General features: G+C 43.9%; 1 protein-coding gene across 1 annotated transcript in view; it reads left to right on the top strand.

Annotated features, from left to right (window-relative positions):
* The first annotated feature begins 8,518 nt into the window (after positions 1-8,518).
* Positions 8,519-16,449, top strand: part of LOC112630390 (POTE ankyrin domain family member A-like) — a 46,000-nt gene continuing 38,069 nt past the window's right edge. The window contains 2 exon segments of the mRNA XM_025394630.1: positions 8,519-8,778; positions 14,707-14,716. Coding sequence (XP_025250415.1) covers positions 8,519-8,778; positions 14,707-14,716 — 270 coding nt within the window.

Genomic DNA, 16,449 nt, shown 5'->3' with positions numbered 1-16,449 from the left:
GAGAATTTCAGCAGTATAGCAAGAGGTAGGTGGTGGTTAGCAGACATACACGGAATAGTGAGCTCCGAGCATCCTGTGTTGCACCCTGCAGCCTTCAGGGGATGCGAACTTGCCCTTTCTTTTGCTGCCTGGCACACATGTGTGTTGTTCTCGAGACTTGGGTGCCACCTCCAGAGTAAGGCCAAGAGCTTCGTTTTCTCAGGTTCCACTGCAGGAGGCATTGCAGTGGCTTCATGATGACTTGAAGCTGGGTCCACAGAGAGGAAAAAACTCCTGTCTGTGGCCTGACAGCTGGGGGTGTGGGAAGGGGATTGTCACAGTTACTCTTAGACATTCTGCTAAAATAGCACAGAACCTTTCATTTTATGGACTTTTTTGTGGAAATAAAGACCACTCAAATGAGAAAAGGAAAGCTCATTTATTCAGAGCTTGCTACCCTGAAAGCAGGCTCCACTTTGCCTCTTTCATCAATCAAACACAAGAAGTGTTAACAACACAGACGGTGTCATGAAGGCAACAAGAACTCTAGAGCACTGCGATTGTGTATCTCTACCTCATCTTGGGCAGAAGTGCTGCCGTCAGTAACATCTATAGTTAGTAATAGGTTTCTTACTCACATTACTATTTGTATGACTCCCACCACTGGGAACACTGCCCTCATTGTTCACATAAACAATGAGTCAGTAATTTCTCCAGGTAGTAGCTCTGAGTAGTTGAGTGGACTCATATCAGAGCTCATATTTGAGTTGGATTTCCAGTCTTGCCCATTATATATTTAGGGTCTGTGTATATATAGACAATTCTTGAAGTACTCTTTCTACCAAAGTGGATAAAGTGTTAGTCTGAGGCAAATAGGACCATGTGTTCTGGCCACAAAGGAAGTATTTAGCAGGTGTACACAGAAATCAGGGAGATAAGGAGTTGTTCACGATGTAAGGTCAAAAACTAAAGCCTTACACCAGCTAGGTTATATAGTTGGAATTCTGTTAGTCTCTTCTGCATGGCAGGTATTTGGCCTATTGCCCTACGAAGTCTGGTGAATTCAAATTTATAGTTACTGAGTGTCTGATCAATAGATTGTAACACATGGTAAGATAATCAATTATTCTCATTGGCAAAATGACCAATCACTGGCATTGATATTAGTCATTATCTTTCTGGAAGAAAGGGACTCTAGCAAGTCACAGGTTGACTTTTTAAGGGTTAACTGTCAATGTAGGTGCAAGTGGAAATGCCATTAGCTATAATGCCTGTGGTCCCATTTGATGAAACCAGAATTGCTAGAAGTTTATCCAGCATATCTAGCAGTCAGGAGGATTGAGGAAAGTAGCTACTATTTGGGATTATCTAAGAATGGCATTAGAATGAATATGTTCTGACCTCTTATAATAAAGATGGAAAAAGAGCAAAAGAGTCATTCTGAATGGATGACAAAAAGGGGTCTATAGAAAATGAGAAGGATGGTTATAAGCAAGCAGGTAAAAACCAAAACAGGAATTAGATAGGAGTCTTGGTCTGACATGTTGGACAGAAGCTATCCACCATCCACTGTCATTGCTTATTCCAAAGGTCTTGGGTCAGTTGTCTGCTTGTGCAGATCAGTTGCTTCTGGAGGATCTCTGAGAATCCTCACTTTGAGATTTTCTATTTGAGTAGTCTTCCAATTGTGTGGAATTCTGAATTTCTTTTTTTTTTTTGTTGTGAAATGTGAACCCAAGTATTGACGTCTTGGTTTCACTGCTGTATTTGTTGCTCACCATACCTAATATAGTCCCTTCCAACAAAACTCAAGTAGTTTTTCTCTAATGTTTTCTCGAATAGAAAAAGATCTGCTGACAGAATGTCATTAAAAGGTTGTTTAGGATGCTGTTATGGGAAAGGCTTTAGTCAGTTGCTGATAGGACTGGATGTAGTACATGTGTTCCTCGCAATAATATTTTGCCATGTCTGCAATAGGGCGGTAGGGCAGAGTCTATTATTGAAAGTGAAATTTCTAAACACATGGGCTTCCAGTCATTAATTCAAATAGGCATAATGGAGTGTTTCTGAGGGAGTGGATCATACGGCCATGGGCCTGGCTTGCCCTGCACTCAGAGGTGGGTAGTGCACTGCCATTGCAGGCCTCAAGGAGGAAAGGGAGAAACAGAGATGGCAAAAACAAAAACAAGATACAAGAAATGCAACAGAAGCACACAAACAACAAGCACACTGACACTCATTGGGCAGGTTGTCCCCTCACCCGTGGCCAGTAGCATAGGCAGCCAAGACCCAGGCAGGAAGGCCACTGACCTCAGGACCTGCAGGGTGCAGGGAGGGGAGGCGACGAGAAGAATTAGTTCAGGTCACAGCGATGTATATCTGGCTTCAGGAAAATATTATTTCAAGTCAAAGTACATTTATGGAATCCTTCAGATTATATAAAAAAGCAAAGTTTACAAAATTTGAAAGTGATCACCCAACATATCTATGTACTTAGATATAGAGTTTTTCTAAAACTGGGATCAGGCCAGGTAAGGTGGCTCAGGCCTGTAATCCCAGCACCTTGGGAGCCTGAGGTGGGAGGATCGCTTGAGGCCAGGAGTTGGAGACCAGCCTGGGCAACATGTTGAGATTCCCACCCCCCCAATCTTTACCAAAAACACAAAAATTAGCTGGTCATGGTGGCACAAACCTGTAGTTCCAGCTACTCCAGAGGCTGAGGTAGCTCACTGGCTGCAGTGAGTTAAGATCGTGGCACTGCGCTCCAGCCTGAGCAACACCTCGTACCCCCAACCCCCCAAAAAATCCCAATTTTAATAATTATTCTGGAGTTGGGTAAAAGAATACCCTTATTCTGGTCAGGTGTGGTGGCTAACGCCTGTATCCCAGCACTTTGGGAGGCCGAGGCGGGCAGATCATGAGGTTAGGAGATCGAGATCATCCTGGCTAACACAGTTGAAACCTTGTCTCTACTAAAAATCTAAAAAATTAGCCGGGTGTAGTGGCAGGTGCCTGTAGTCCCAGCTACTTGGGAGGCTGAGGCAGGAGACTGGCAGGAACCTGGGAGGCGGAGCTTGCAGTGAGTCAGGATTGCGCCACTGCACTCCAGCCTGGGCAACAGAGCTAGACTCTGTCTCAAAAAAAAAAAAAAAAAAAAAAAAAAAAAAAAGGTTACCCTTATTCTTAGGAAATACACACCTAGGGGTGATTATGTCCCTAATTTCCTCTCATATTACTAAAAAAAAAAAAAAGATATGTAAATATACAAATTATACAAAATGGAACAAAATCTTAGAAATTGGTGAGTCCCGATTAAGAGAAAAAGGAGCATTCTTGGTACTATTCATGTAACAACATATGAAATTATATAAAAATTTTAAGTTCCTAAAACTGGTTGTAGAAGTATATGCTCAGAGTTAGCATCTATTTTGTAAAATAGCAATTAAGACCAAAACTTTAATCAGCTAAAATCTGATCAAATAAAAGTAGCGATATATTACAGTATTTTTGATATCAAATCATGGTAAAGGGGCAATAACTTTTACAAGTTTCTCTCCAAGCACAGTACATTTTTGTGGATTTTTCAAGAATATAACTTCCTGTAATTCTTATCTTCTGCCACCTAAGTGACACAGTTTACCAAATAATTTTAAATAATGGTTAGATTTGGTTAGATTCTCAAGGCGTCCTCTTTGAAAATCATACATTTAGTTTCGATGTGGAATTGGCCTCTTTGTTTCTAAGAAAAAAAATACAAAAATACCCCCTTATTGGCCAGGTACAGTGGCACATGCATGTAATCCCAACACTTTGGGAGGCTGAGGCAGGTAGATCACGAGGTCAAGAGATCGAGACCATCCTGGCCAACATGGTGAAACCCCGTCTCTACTAAAAATACAAAAATTAGGTGTGGTAGTGCACGCCTCTAGTCCCAGCTACTTGGGAGGTTGAGGCAGGAGAATTGCTTGAACCTGGGAGGCGGAGGTTGCAGTGAGCCAAGATCGCACCACTGCACTCCAGCCTGGTGACAGAGTGAGACTCCATCTCAAAAACAAACAAACAAAAAATGCCCCCTTATTAACACACAATGGATTTCTCACGACCATTATTTCTAGTTATGCACAGTCTTCTTACTATATCAGCAAAATCATTCTGAACTTGTTCCATTTCTCAGGTAGAAGACAGAAGCCAGCTCAAGATAGATTAAAGACTTAAATTTAAGACCTGGAACTATGAAACGGCTGGAAAAAAACATAGGGAAAACTTTTCAGGACTTTGGTTTAGGCAAATAATTTATGGCTGAGATCTCAAAAGCACAGGCAACAAAAGCAAAAATAGATTAGTGGGATATAGCTTTTGCACAGCCAAAGAAACAACACAGTGAAGAGACAGCCCCTTGAATGGGAGAAAATAACTGCAAATTACTCATCTGACAGGTGACTAATGTGCAGAGTACACAAGGAACTCAAATTCCTCAAAAGTAATGAAACAATCCCGTTAAAAATGGGCCAAGGACAGGAATAGACTTTTCTCAAAAGACATACAAATGACTAACAGGTATATGAGAAAATGCTGAACATCATTGATCAGGGAAATGCAAATCAAAACCACAATGAGATATCATCTCACCTCAGAATGGCTATTATTAAAAAGACAAAAAATAACAGATGCTGGTGAGAATGCAGAGAAATGGAAACTCTGTTACACTGTCAGTAGGATGCAAATCAGTATAACCATGATGGAAACCAGTATGGAGAATTCTAAAAAACTTATACACAGAACTACTGTTCTATGTCCAACATTCCCACTACTGGGTATTTATCCAAAGGAAAGAGTTCAGGCCGGGCATGGTGGCTCATGCCTGTAATCCCAGCACTTTGGGAGGCCAAGGCATGTGGATCACTTGATCAAGGTCAGGAGTTTGAGACCAGCCTGGATAACATGGATAAACCCCATCTCTACTAAAAATACAAAAAATAATTAACCTGGCATTGTGGCGCACACCTGTAATCCCAGCTACCTGGGGAGGCTGAGGCAGAAGAATCACTTGAACCCAGGAAGCAGAGCTCGTGGGGAGGCGAGATCGCACCACTGAACTGGCTGGGTGACAGAGTGAGACTGTTTCTTAAAAAAAAAAAAAAAAATAGTGTAGCAAAGGGATACCTGCACTGTCATGTTTATCATAGCACTATTCACAATAGCAAAGATATGGAATCAACCCAAATATCCATCAACAAATGAATAGCTAAGTAAAATGTGCAAAATGTACACAATAGAATACTATTTGGCAATAAAAAATAATGAAATAATATCATTTGCAAAAACATGGATAGATCTTGAAGTCATTATGATAAGTGAAATAAGCCAGGCACAGAAAGATACTGCAGGTTCTTACTCGCATGTGGGAGCTAAAAAAACTTGATCTCATGGACACAGAGAATACAGTGGCAGATACCAGAGTCCGGGAAGACTGGGTGTGTGGAAGGGAGAATGAAGAGAGGGTGACTATTGGGTGCAAACATACATGTAGTAGAAATGAGCTGTAATGTTTGATAGCAGACTAGGGTAACTAAGCAACAATATTTCAAAGTAGCCAGAGTACATATTTACTGCATGTAACAAACGCTCGTATGTACCCTATTAAATAGGTAAAATATTATGGGTGTCTTTTTTTTGTTTTTTGTTTTTTTTTGTTTTTTTTTGTTTTTTTGAGATGGAGTCTTGCTCTGTCGCTCAGGCTGGAGTGCAGTGGTACGATCTCAGCTCACTGCAAGCTCTGCCTCCCGGGTTCACACCATTCTCCTGCCTCAGCCTCCCGAGTAGCTGGGACTACAGGCGCTCGCCACCGTGCCCGGCTAATTTTTTGTATTTTTAGTAGAGACGGGGTTTCACCATGTTAGCCAGGATAGTCTCGATCTCCTGACCTTGTGATCCGCCCACCTCGGCCTCCCAAAGTGCTGGGATTACAGGAAATGATTTTTTTTTAAGATCGAGAGGTTATGTCCAAGTCTCCAGAGAGGGGCTCTTTGGATCCACACAGCACATCCTGCTCACCTGCATCCACTGCTCCACCATGCTGGTCCTGTCTGGGCCTTCATGCTCTGGCTCCCAAGGCAAGTGGTGCTGACTCAGGTGGCAACACTGTGGACCTGGGTGTTGGTGGCCTAGAAGGTGGGTACTAGGGGCTTCTTGCCCTAATTGTTTCACTGAGACCAGTTGGAGCCAGGCAGTGACAGGGCATCACCTTCTTGACCAGATCCTGGGACATAGGAGGGGTGTCACCTGGCACCTCCTCATCCCAACTCAGAGCCTAAAGTACCCCCAGACCTGGGCCATGGCTGGGCTGGAATTCAGGAAGCCTAGGATGCAGCTCAAGCCTTGTGGCATCTCTGGGTTCTCAGCCCACTGAGGGTGCCCCATACAGATGATCCAGGACCCATAGCTGGTGGGAAGAGAGTGGCATTTCTCTGGCCCCTCCTTACTCATGCCAAGCACCCCAACTGTCCTTCCTGGTCCATCACCCTAGTCACATTCCCCAGGGCAGCTCGGGGCTTTGTTCAGATGTCTGCCATAGTCAGGTGCCTAATACGTGCTGAGACTTGCAAGACCACCTGGGCAGATGGGTTGATGCCCTCTGGTGAGCACCCCCAGCAGCCAGGCCCCTGTCCACGTGTCTGCCTGCTCCTACTTGTGTTTGATTGTCACAATGCTGCTTTCCAGGGACACGGGCTCCCATCCCTCCTGTCGAGAAGGACAGAGACAGCAAGTGCCTGGGAATAAGGCATTTGCCAGGTGGCACAAGTGATGAGGGTCGGAGCTGGGATTTGAACCCGGATCATGGAACTCTGCATGGGGGAATGCAGGTGTGGGGATACCCATAAAGGAAGGAAGGGTGGCCCAGCCTCACTGAGCCCAGCTGCTCCCTGCAACCCTGGAGGAAACTGCTCTACTCTAAGGTGGGGAGAGGGCCCAGGCGGCCAGGCCTCCCCTTGCTTGCTGGCTCAGGGGATCACAGTGGGACAAGGAGATTTAGAGTGTATGTCTTCTTTCCTTTTCCTATTTCATTCAAAAGTTCATTTAGTATCAAGGAAGAGGAGCCTTAGCTTAACCCTGCAGATCAGGCAAGACTTGAGTTACAAAAGAATACATTCTTTTTGCACTTTTAATTATCTTCTCCTCTACTTTTGTTGGCAAGAGCAGGTCTGTGTCCCAGGTTCAGAATCCATTTTTCATCCCTCATCAAAGCGCCTACTGTTTGGGTGAGCACCCTGGAGCCTGGCCGCGTGGAGCTGTGTGGCAGGAAGGTCCCCACAGAAGGGTCACGGCACCACTGCCCAGGTCCAGCTCAACTCTGCTGCCAGGGTTGCCTGTTCTGGCTCCCTGGGGCTTGCAGCGTCCTGTTCCCAGGATCTGCACATAGGGGTGCCTTTCTGCATCTCTCCATCAGTGGTAGGTGCTCCTCCAAGCCCCCACGGCTTGCCAGCCTGGAGACAGCGGCCTGCACCCCGCCCCTGTTGCATGCCAGCTGAGAGGAGCCTGGGCCAGAAGCCCCACAGCGGTTGGCTGTGGCTTGGACACCGGTTGGGGGCAATGGGGCAGGGGCTGGCCGCCCAGCCCCAATCCTATGGCCCCTTGCTCTGGGTGGGGACCAAGGAGGAGCGGGTGGGGAAGGTGCCTCAGGCAGGCCCTAGGGACCGTGGGCGGCTTATGTTCCACGATTTTGAGGCCATTTGCAGCGAGCTCCACCAGCCTGCCCTTCCCCTGCAGCCGCCACCACCCGCACAGCACTGCCACGAGTGTATTCGGGGCTTTCTTCGGAGGAGACTGTCAGCATCCTCAAGTTCCACGTGCTCTGACCCCAGTCCTGCTTCTTGACGCTTTTTCCCAGGGGCTGCCTCCCCTTCTCAATGGCCTGAACCTTGGCCAGTTCCCACGAAGTTTGACGGGAACACAAGGCTGTCACTGGCATTTGTGGCACTATAACTTACAGGCACGTATGTTGCACACATCGGACACTGTGCCACATGCAGTCACACCATCTGAGGTGCACACGCCGCACGCGCACGCCGCACCGGGTTGGCTTGGCGTTCTGCACATGCGTGTATAACGGCTTGGCTTGGCGTTCCTCGCTTGGCTTGGCGTTGGTCGCTTTGCTTCCTGGTCCTTGTGTGGATTGGCGTTTCCTCCCTCGGCATTCCTTTGCTGGGCTTGACCTTTTCTTGGCTGGGCTTGGCATTCCCCTGGCTGGGCTGGGTGTTTCCTTGGCGGGTGGGTGGAGGGGCTTGGCCTTTCCCCGGGTGGGTGTGGGCTTTCCCCCGGGGTGGGAGTGGGATTTCCTCAGGTGGGTGTGGCCTTGCAAATACTGCTGGGCTTGGCCTCTCCCCGCCTGGGCTGGGCTCCGCTGCTTTGATGGGTTTTGGCTGTGCTTGACCTTTCTCCTGTAACAGATTGGAAACCTAGAGTTTCTTGCTTGTTGGTGAAATTTGTTGCAGAGGTGATTGGCTAGCTATTACCTGGCTCCCCAGGCTGGTAAAAGAGGATGGGGGCTGAGGTTTCTTCAAAGCCGGCTGCATCCACTATGAAGAAGCCTTTTGGCCTCAGCGGCAAGATGGGCAAGTGGTGCTGCCACTGCTTCCCCTCCTGCAGGGGGAGTGGCAAGAACCACGTAGACTCTAGGGGAGACCACGACGACATCGCCTGTTTGGAGCCAAGGTAACACGTCCGTCGAGAAGATCTGGGCAAGCTCCACAGAGCTGCCTGGTGGGGTAAAGTCCCCAGAGCGGATCAGAGGCGGAATGTGTGGGGATGGGGGTGGGGATTTGCCCTTCTGTGGGATGGGCGAGGGCTGACTTTCTTGCCTCTGCAGGCCCCACAGCACCCTGGATGTGGAAACCTCGGAGAGGTTGGCGCAAAGGCCTCTTTATGAGCAGCAACACAAAAAAATTTTAGCTGATTTCCAATCAATAATAATTTCCTTTACATAACACTTAATAGACTGTTTTAAAGTGGTTTAACTTGCAAGATTAAGTTGATGCAGCAGATTATTTTTAATGTACACCTTTAAAACAATGTTATATGCATTATAGAAAGGTGTGTAATGAGAAATAATTCCCATAATATATCGACTTAGGGCTAAATATTCTTTAGATAAAATCCAATGTGCATTTTATGTCAATGTATCGCTATATAAATATGTTCTTCACTGAGGAATCTTAGAAAGAAACTGAAATGGGAAGATGGTTCATGTCCTTGAATAGGAAGATTCATTTTTTTCAAGATGTGAGTTCTTTATGTATCACCTTTCCCTAAGCCCAAATAAAAATATCAAAGTTTTAACATTTTTAAGTTACACATGGTATCTTTTACTATTGTGATAAATTAGTGTTTTGTAACAGAATGGAAAAAGACTTGCCTTTCTAGGTATCAAAATGTACTAATATTTCCACAAATTGTTTACCAGCAACTGAAAAGACATAAATGAATAGAACAGAATAGAAAATCCAGAACTACCCAAGTGTATGTAAGAATTTAGAAGTTGATAATGGTCACATTTCATATTAGTAGAAATGTAGCAGGACAAGCCGCAGACAAAACTCCTCAGACACCAGATTAAAGAAGGAAGAGGGTTTTTATTTGGCCGGGAGCGTCGGCAGACTCATGTCTTAGGAGCCGAGCTCCCTGAAAAAGAAATGCTTGGCCTTTTTAAAGGCTTACAACTTTAAGAGGTCCACGTGAAAGGGTCGTGATAAATCGAGCAAGTGTGGGAAACGTGACTGGGGGCTACATGCATCAGCTAACAGAACAAAAAGTTTTACAATGCTTTTTGTCATACAGTGTCTGGAATTTACAGATAACACAAGTAGTTCAGGTCAGGGGTTGATGTTATTATTACTTTTTTTTAACTCCCAGGGCCGGATGGTGGTGCCAAGGTTGTCTGGCTATTTATCTTACTTTTGTTTCTTTCTAACTTTTTGCTTTCTCTTTTTCCTCCTGTCTTGTGAACTAAGCAAGGTAGGAGGAGGCAGCAGGAGTAGTAGTGGTCTCCTTCCTTAGCCCCCACTTTGAGAATGTTCACTAATTAGTGGGAGTTCTCACTTTTATTTTTACTTTATGAGTCTCCTTGTGAGACAGAGCGATAGTGTTTTATGTAATACACTTGTGCTAAAGTTTTCTGGTGAACCATGGTAGCTACAAAACTTTTTATCATTTGAAGAAGCAACTGTCATACACAGGGGAGCAGCAAGCAAGTTTCTATTACTAGTAATACACTTACAGTGAGGGTTTTAAATTTTCTTATAGCTGGAAACTATTTTCTAAATAAAGACCTAGGATCAAACCTGTGTTAAACCTGTACAGGCACATGTATCAGCTTTGTCATGTCCTAAGCAGGTTAGTTTTTTTACTGGGTCTTAAAAGCTTTTTCTTAGCGAGTAACACAGTATTTTTTAATAATAAAAGTTTTTGAGAGCCAGATGCTTGAACTTGGGGCGTCTGTTTGGGGAAATAGTTAAAGTAATTTTGAGACATTAACTCTTTTGCTTCTCAAGGCCATTGGTCTCTTCTGTTAGCCTTTTTATAAACATAACATGAAGAAACATCTAGGCTGCCAGCAATGTTTCCAGCCAACTGAGCAAATAGGCTTTTTCTCTTTTTTGCTAAAGGAAGAGGTTCAGGTTTACATGTTTAAAGAATGACCGCAAGACTTGGAATTGTTGCTGGGCTGGACGGGGTCTGGATTTCCTAAGTAATATGTGTACAGTGGGGACACCTTATATAGGTGTTTCTTCTAGCATGGTTATGGGGGTAACAACAACAAAACAATGTACAGCATATTCATATCCAGCAAGGACAAAAGAGGTCCTTACCTGGGAAAAAGGTTGAATACAGCGACAGAACGATAGGAAAACAGTATTACAGGAAAACTATTAGTCTTAAGATTTTAACTACATTTACTTGCTTGATGAATCCTCAAGCCTCGGCTGTGCATAGTCAGCTGCCGGTGTGTGACTAGAGCAGGGCTTATTGTCTCCTCAAGCTTCAGCCGTGCATAGACTGGTCAGCCTCCGGAGTGACCAGAGCAGGGCTGTCGTCTCTAGCAGCAGCTTGGTCTCATCTCAGGATCAGCCGGGTTGGATGATCTGTGTCCTGCTGGCTGGTCCACTTGTCCTGAGCTGCCGGTGTTAGCTGACTGTGGTGGACCCAAGACACGACGCCTGTAACTTTAACAGCAGTGGGCGTGGGCAAGGTTACAGTATCGGGCCCATCCTATATAGGTCCTAGAAAAATTAGATTTTACTTTAAACAGAGTCATTAGATTTAAAGGGGTGTCAGGCTTATAGGCATTTTTACTTATTTAATTATGAACACATTGTATGGCTATTTTATGAAGCCTGCATTTGCTTTCTTAAGGTTAATTTCTTTAGTTTCTGGAGGTCACCTTTAATTTGACCTATGATTTGGGGGTGGCCGACCAAACAAAATCTTATAGGGCAAATACCTAGTTTGTTTAGTGGAGGTGCACCTGACTCGGAGGAGGACCATAGGCAAAAACCTGATTTTGTCTTAAATGAGCAAACAATCACTAGCAGGCATTGATAGCCTCCAGCACGGGGCAATTCTGTAAAGTCTATAAGCAAGTTTTCACAAGGTATGGCTCTTTTTCCTGTTTAAGTTTCTTATAGGAGGCGTTCTTCTCCCCACCCCGCCCTTTGTAACTAGTGGCTTAGCCTTCAGTGAGAAATTGTAATCCAGATATGGCAGAATCTTGCTGCTTTTAACTTCTGATGTGACCATGGGCTCCTGGGAGCCTAATGAGAAGGTGCCTAGTCTGCCCTAGTCTTTACATTCTTCAGCTCCCGTCAGTCTGATCAGATCAGTATTTGGTTCCTCCAAGGTGCTTGTCTTGTGGCCTTGGTCATTTCCTTTATTGCCTTTTGAACATTTACTTTTCTAGTGTCCTTTCTTTTTGCATCTCGCACATTAATCTCTCTCTAGCCTTGTCCGGCTCTTGAATCCTTGCCTAACTTGACTTCTTTCACATTTACATTCACGTCCACATCCTCTCACATTGCTAATTTTTTCTTTTTTACACTTACTCTTAGTCTTTCTTTTTTCTTTTCCTCTTTTCCAGTTTTGCTCCTTGGTCACAGTTAACATACACCTTGATGGCCACTTTCGTAGACTAGGTGGTATTCATGCCTGCAGCTTCTGCTTGATGTTACCCCTGGGCTTGCTTTACAAATGAAGTATTCACTATATACTGATTTTCAGCAGCGTCAGGTTTAAATGGGGTGTAAAGCCAGAATGCTTTATAGAGTCTCTTATAAAACTGACTTAGGCTCTTGTCAGCTCCTTGAAGCATTTCTGAAATCTTTTTTTATATTACTTGCTTTTTTTAAAATTTTATTTTTTATTTATTTTATTTTTTATATATACCAACTCTTAGCCTCTGCAGAAGTGCTTCTCAGTACCTCTGCAAATGCTGAAGCTGAGTTGCATTCTCTGGGTCTTTTTTTCCCTTTTTCCTAGAGTTTAACAGGCTCTTTTCTTTATGTAATTTTCCATGCACTTGGAGGGTTAAACAGGCATACCGAGAGTCAGTGTAAATGTTTACAGTCTTACCTTCACTGAGTTCTAAGGCCCTGATTAAAGCAATGAGCTCAGCTTTATGACAGTGTCCAGGGTTACCACCGCATATTCTACACATCTCTTTCCTTGTGGGTTGATGAAGCTGTTCCTGTCCACGTATAGCTCCTAGTCTACTGATGCCCAAGGCTAGTCCCTTAGGTCAGGTCTGCTAGAGTAAACTTGAGTCCAACACCTCTACACAGTCATACGCGACAGGGCTCTAGCTGCCGGGAGCAAGGTGGCGGGTTCAGGGTGTTTCCAGTTTAGTAGATCAATGGTTGAAAAGGGCTGATAGATGAAAGTCTGTTGCGCCCCCGGATGTGGGCCTGGTCATTATAATAGACAGGTCCTCGCGTCTCCCTGAGAGGCATTTGCATAGCTTGAGCAAGACCAGCTCTGAGACGGCCCACTTGACTATCTTGACTTCCTTCCTTGGCCTCTCGAGGTTCTGATCCTCCCCTTCAAGGTGAGACCTGGGGTGTGTTAGCTCCTGAATCTCATTTCTGAGGGGACTGTTAGCCTTGGTAAAGCTGGATAGGCTGGGACATATGGAGAAAGAATTTATATTATCTCTGGCGGCTCCTGCAAAACTGGCTTTTCTTGGTGTTTGTGAGACTCCTTTTTAACTCTGTGTCTGCTGGCGAAGCTGCTCTTACTTTTATTTTTGGCTTTTTTGCAGTAAGCTGTTAAACAGGGCTAAATTTATGCTGGTTTTATCTATATTATATTTAACCATGAGTCAATATAAAGGAATTTGATATAGGTACACTGGCTCTCCTCCGACCCCTGTCACCACCTTAAATACATGGCCAATTGTTCCTTGTCTATAGTTCCTTCTGTGGGCCATCCAACACCAAAAGAGGGCAGTTCTAATTCACACAGAGATCTTAACCTCTAAGGGGTTAACTTAACTCCATAATCTCCTGCAAAACCTTTCTTAAGGTTCTATAACATGCATTTTAATAGAGTAAGTTTTGATGATTTGATGACTTTCCTTTTTTCTTTTTGAAATTTTCCTTTTGAAATGTTTTAACACAGTTCCTAGCAGAGTAGGCTTACTTTGTGTCTGACCTATTTTTCTCTCGAGACAAAACAACATTCACACTATAAGAAGGAAAGGGTAAAAGGTCACTCACTCGTCTAATTTACACTAAATCAAAATCAAAACTAAAACCAAAGTGTTGTTAAAGGCACACCTGTTCATCAAGCAATTTAAGCCAAGTCAAAATCAGAACCAAAAACAAAGTGCCAATAAAGGCGCGCCTGTTTATCAAGCAATTCAAGTCAAGTCAAAATCAAAACTAAACCAAAGTATCAAGCAATTAATTCAAGTCAAGTCAAAAACAAAAACCAAAGTGCCAGTACAGGCACGCTGTGGGTGATCAGGCCACGCTTCCACTCAAATGGAGTGGGCAAGTTCCAAAGACCAGTCTTACCAAGTTTCAGATGTCTGGACTTAAAGTTCCTTCCCAGTGTTCAGCACTGTGTTGATCCTCCATAGGGACCTGCTGTGCACTGCTCTGACAAGGCGTTCCACTGGGGCAAATGCCTACCCGGGAGCGCTCTCAGGATCCTTATCACTGAAGCTGGCTGGAGTCTCCCACAGGGATGCTCTACAGGGCAGGCATAAGCTGCCAAAGGGGCTGCCTCGACCATCCATTAATAATCTCGCTTCCCAGGCAGGGAACCAAGAAATGCAGCAGGACGAGCCGCAGACAAAACTCCTTTAAAGTTCATATGGAAACAAAAAAGAGCCCGCATTGCCAAGAGCCCACATTTGACAATCCTAAGTCAAAAGAACAAAGCTGGAGGCATCACTCTACCTGACTTCAAACTATACTACAAGGCTACAGTAACCAAAACAGCATGGTACTGGTACCAAAACAGAGATATAGACCAATGGAACAGGACAGAGTCCTCAGAAATAATACCACACGTCTACAGCCATCTGATCTTTGACAAGCCTGAGAGAAACAAGAAATGGGGAAAGGATTCCCTATTTAATAAATGGTACTGGGAAAATTGGCTAGCCATAAGTAGAAAGCTGAAACTGGATCCTTTCCTTACTCCTTATACGAAAATTAATTCGAGATGGATTAGAGACTTAAATGTTAGACCTAATACCATAAAAACCCTAGAAGAAAACCTAGGTAATACCATTCAGGACATAGGCATGGGCAAGGACTTCATGTCTAAAACACCAAAAGCAACGACAACAAAAGCCAAAATTGACAAATGGGATCTAATTAAACTAAAGAGCTTCTGCACAGCAAAAGAAACTACCATCAGAGTGAACAGGCAACCTACAGAATGGGAGAAAATGTTTGCAATCTACTCATCTGACAAAGGGCTAATATCCAGAACCTACAAAGAACTCAAACAAATTTACAAGAAAAAAACAAACAACCCCATCAAAAAGTGGGCAAAGGATATGAACAGACATTTCTCAAAAGAAGACATTCATACAGCCAACAGACACATGAAAAAATGCTCATCATCACTGGCCATCAGAGAAATGCAAATCAAAACCACAATGAGATACCATCTCACACCAGTTAGAATGACAATCATTAAAAAGTCAGGAAACAACAGGTGCTGGAGAGGACATGGAGAAACAGGAACACTTTTACACTGTTGGTGGGATTGTAAACTAGTTCAACCATTATGGAAAACAGTGTGGCGATTCCTCAAGGATCTAGAACTAGAACTACCATATGACCCAGCCATCCCATTACTGGGTATATACCCAAAGGATTATAAATCATGCTGCTATAAAGACACATGCACACATATGTTTATTGCAGCACTATTCACAATAGCAAAGACTTGGAATCAACCCAAATGTCCATCAGTGACAGACTGGATTAAGAAAATGTGGCACATATACACCATGGAATACTATGCAGCCATAAAAAAGGATGAGTTTGTGTCCTTTGTAGGGACATGGATGCAGCTGGAAACCATCATTCTCAGCAAACTATCACAAGAACAGAAAACCAAACACCGCATGTTCTCACTCATAGGTGGGAACTGAACAATGAGATCACTTGGACTCGGGAAGGGGAACATCACACACCGGGGCCTATCATGGGGGGGAGGAAGGGGGAGGGATTCATTGGGAGTTGTACCTGATGTAAATGACGAGTTGATGGGTGCTGATGAGTTGATGGGCGCAGAACACCAACATGGCACAAGTATACATATGTAACAAACCTGCACATTATGCACATGTACCCTAGAACTTAAAGTATAATAATAATAATAAAAAAAAAAAAAGAAGGAAGAGGTTTTTTATTTGGCCGGGAGCGGCAGCAGACTCGTGTCTGAAGAGCCAAGCTCCCCGAAAAAGAAATACTTGGCCTTTTTAAAGGCTTACAACTTTAAGGAGTCCACGTGAAAGGGTCGTGATAAATCGAGCAAGCGTGGGAAACGTGACTGGGGGCTACATGCATCAGCTAACAGAACAAAAAGTTTTACAATGCTTTTCTCATACAGTGTCTGGAATTTACAGATAACACAAGTAGTTTAGGTCAGGGGTTAATGTTATTATTATTACCTTTTTTTTAACTCCTAGGGCCGGGTGGTGGTGCCAAGGTTGTCTGGCTATTTATCTTACTTTTATTTCTTTCTAACTTTTTGCTTTCTCTTTTTCCTCCTGTCTTGTGAACTAGGCAAGGTAGTGGGGAGGAAGCAGCAGTAGTAGTAGTGGTCTCCTTCCTTAGAAAAAGATGAATTATTAATAAATGAAATGCCTGCTATTTGGAGAAAACTAGATGTTTATGTCACAAAATAAGTCTCTGATGGAATATAGTTTAAAAGTTTTAAATATTCAAAATGAGGAAA

Source organism: Theropithecus gelada, chromosome 8 (assembly GCF_003255815.1).
Source record: "Theropithecus gelada isolate Dixy chromosome 8, Tgel_1.0, whole genome shotgun sequence".
NCBI classification, from domain to species: Eukaryota; Metazoa; Chordata; class Mammalia; order Primates; family Cercopithecidae; genus Theropithecus; species Theropithecus gelada.
This window is presented reverse-complemented; position numbering and strand designations above follow the sequence as displayed.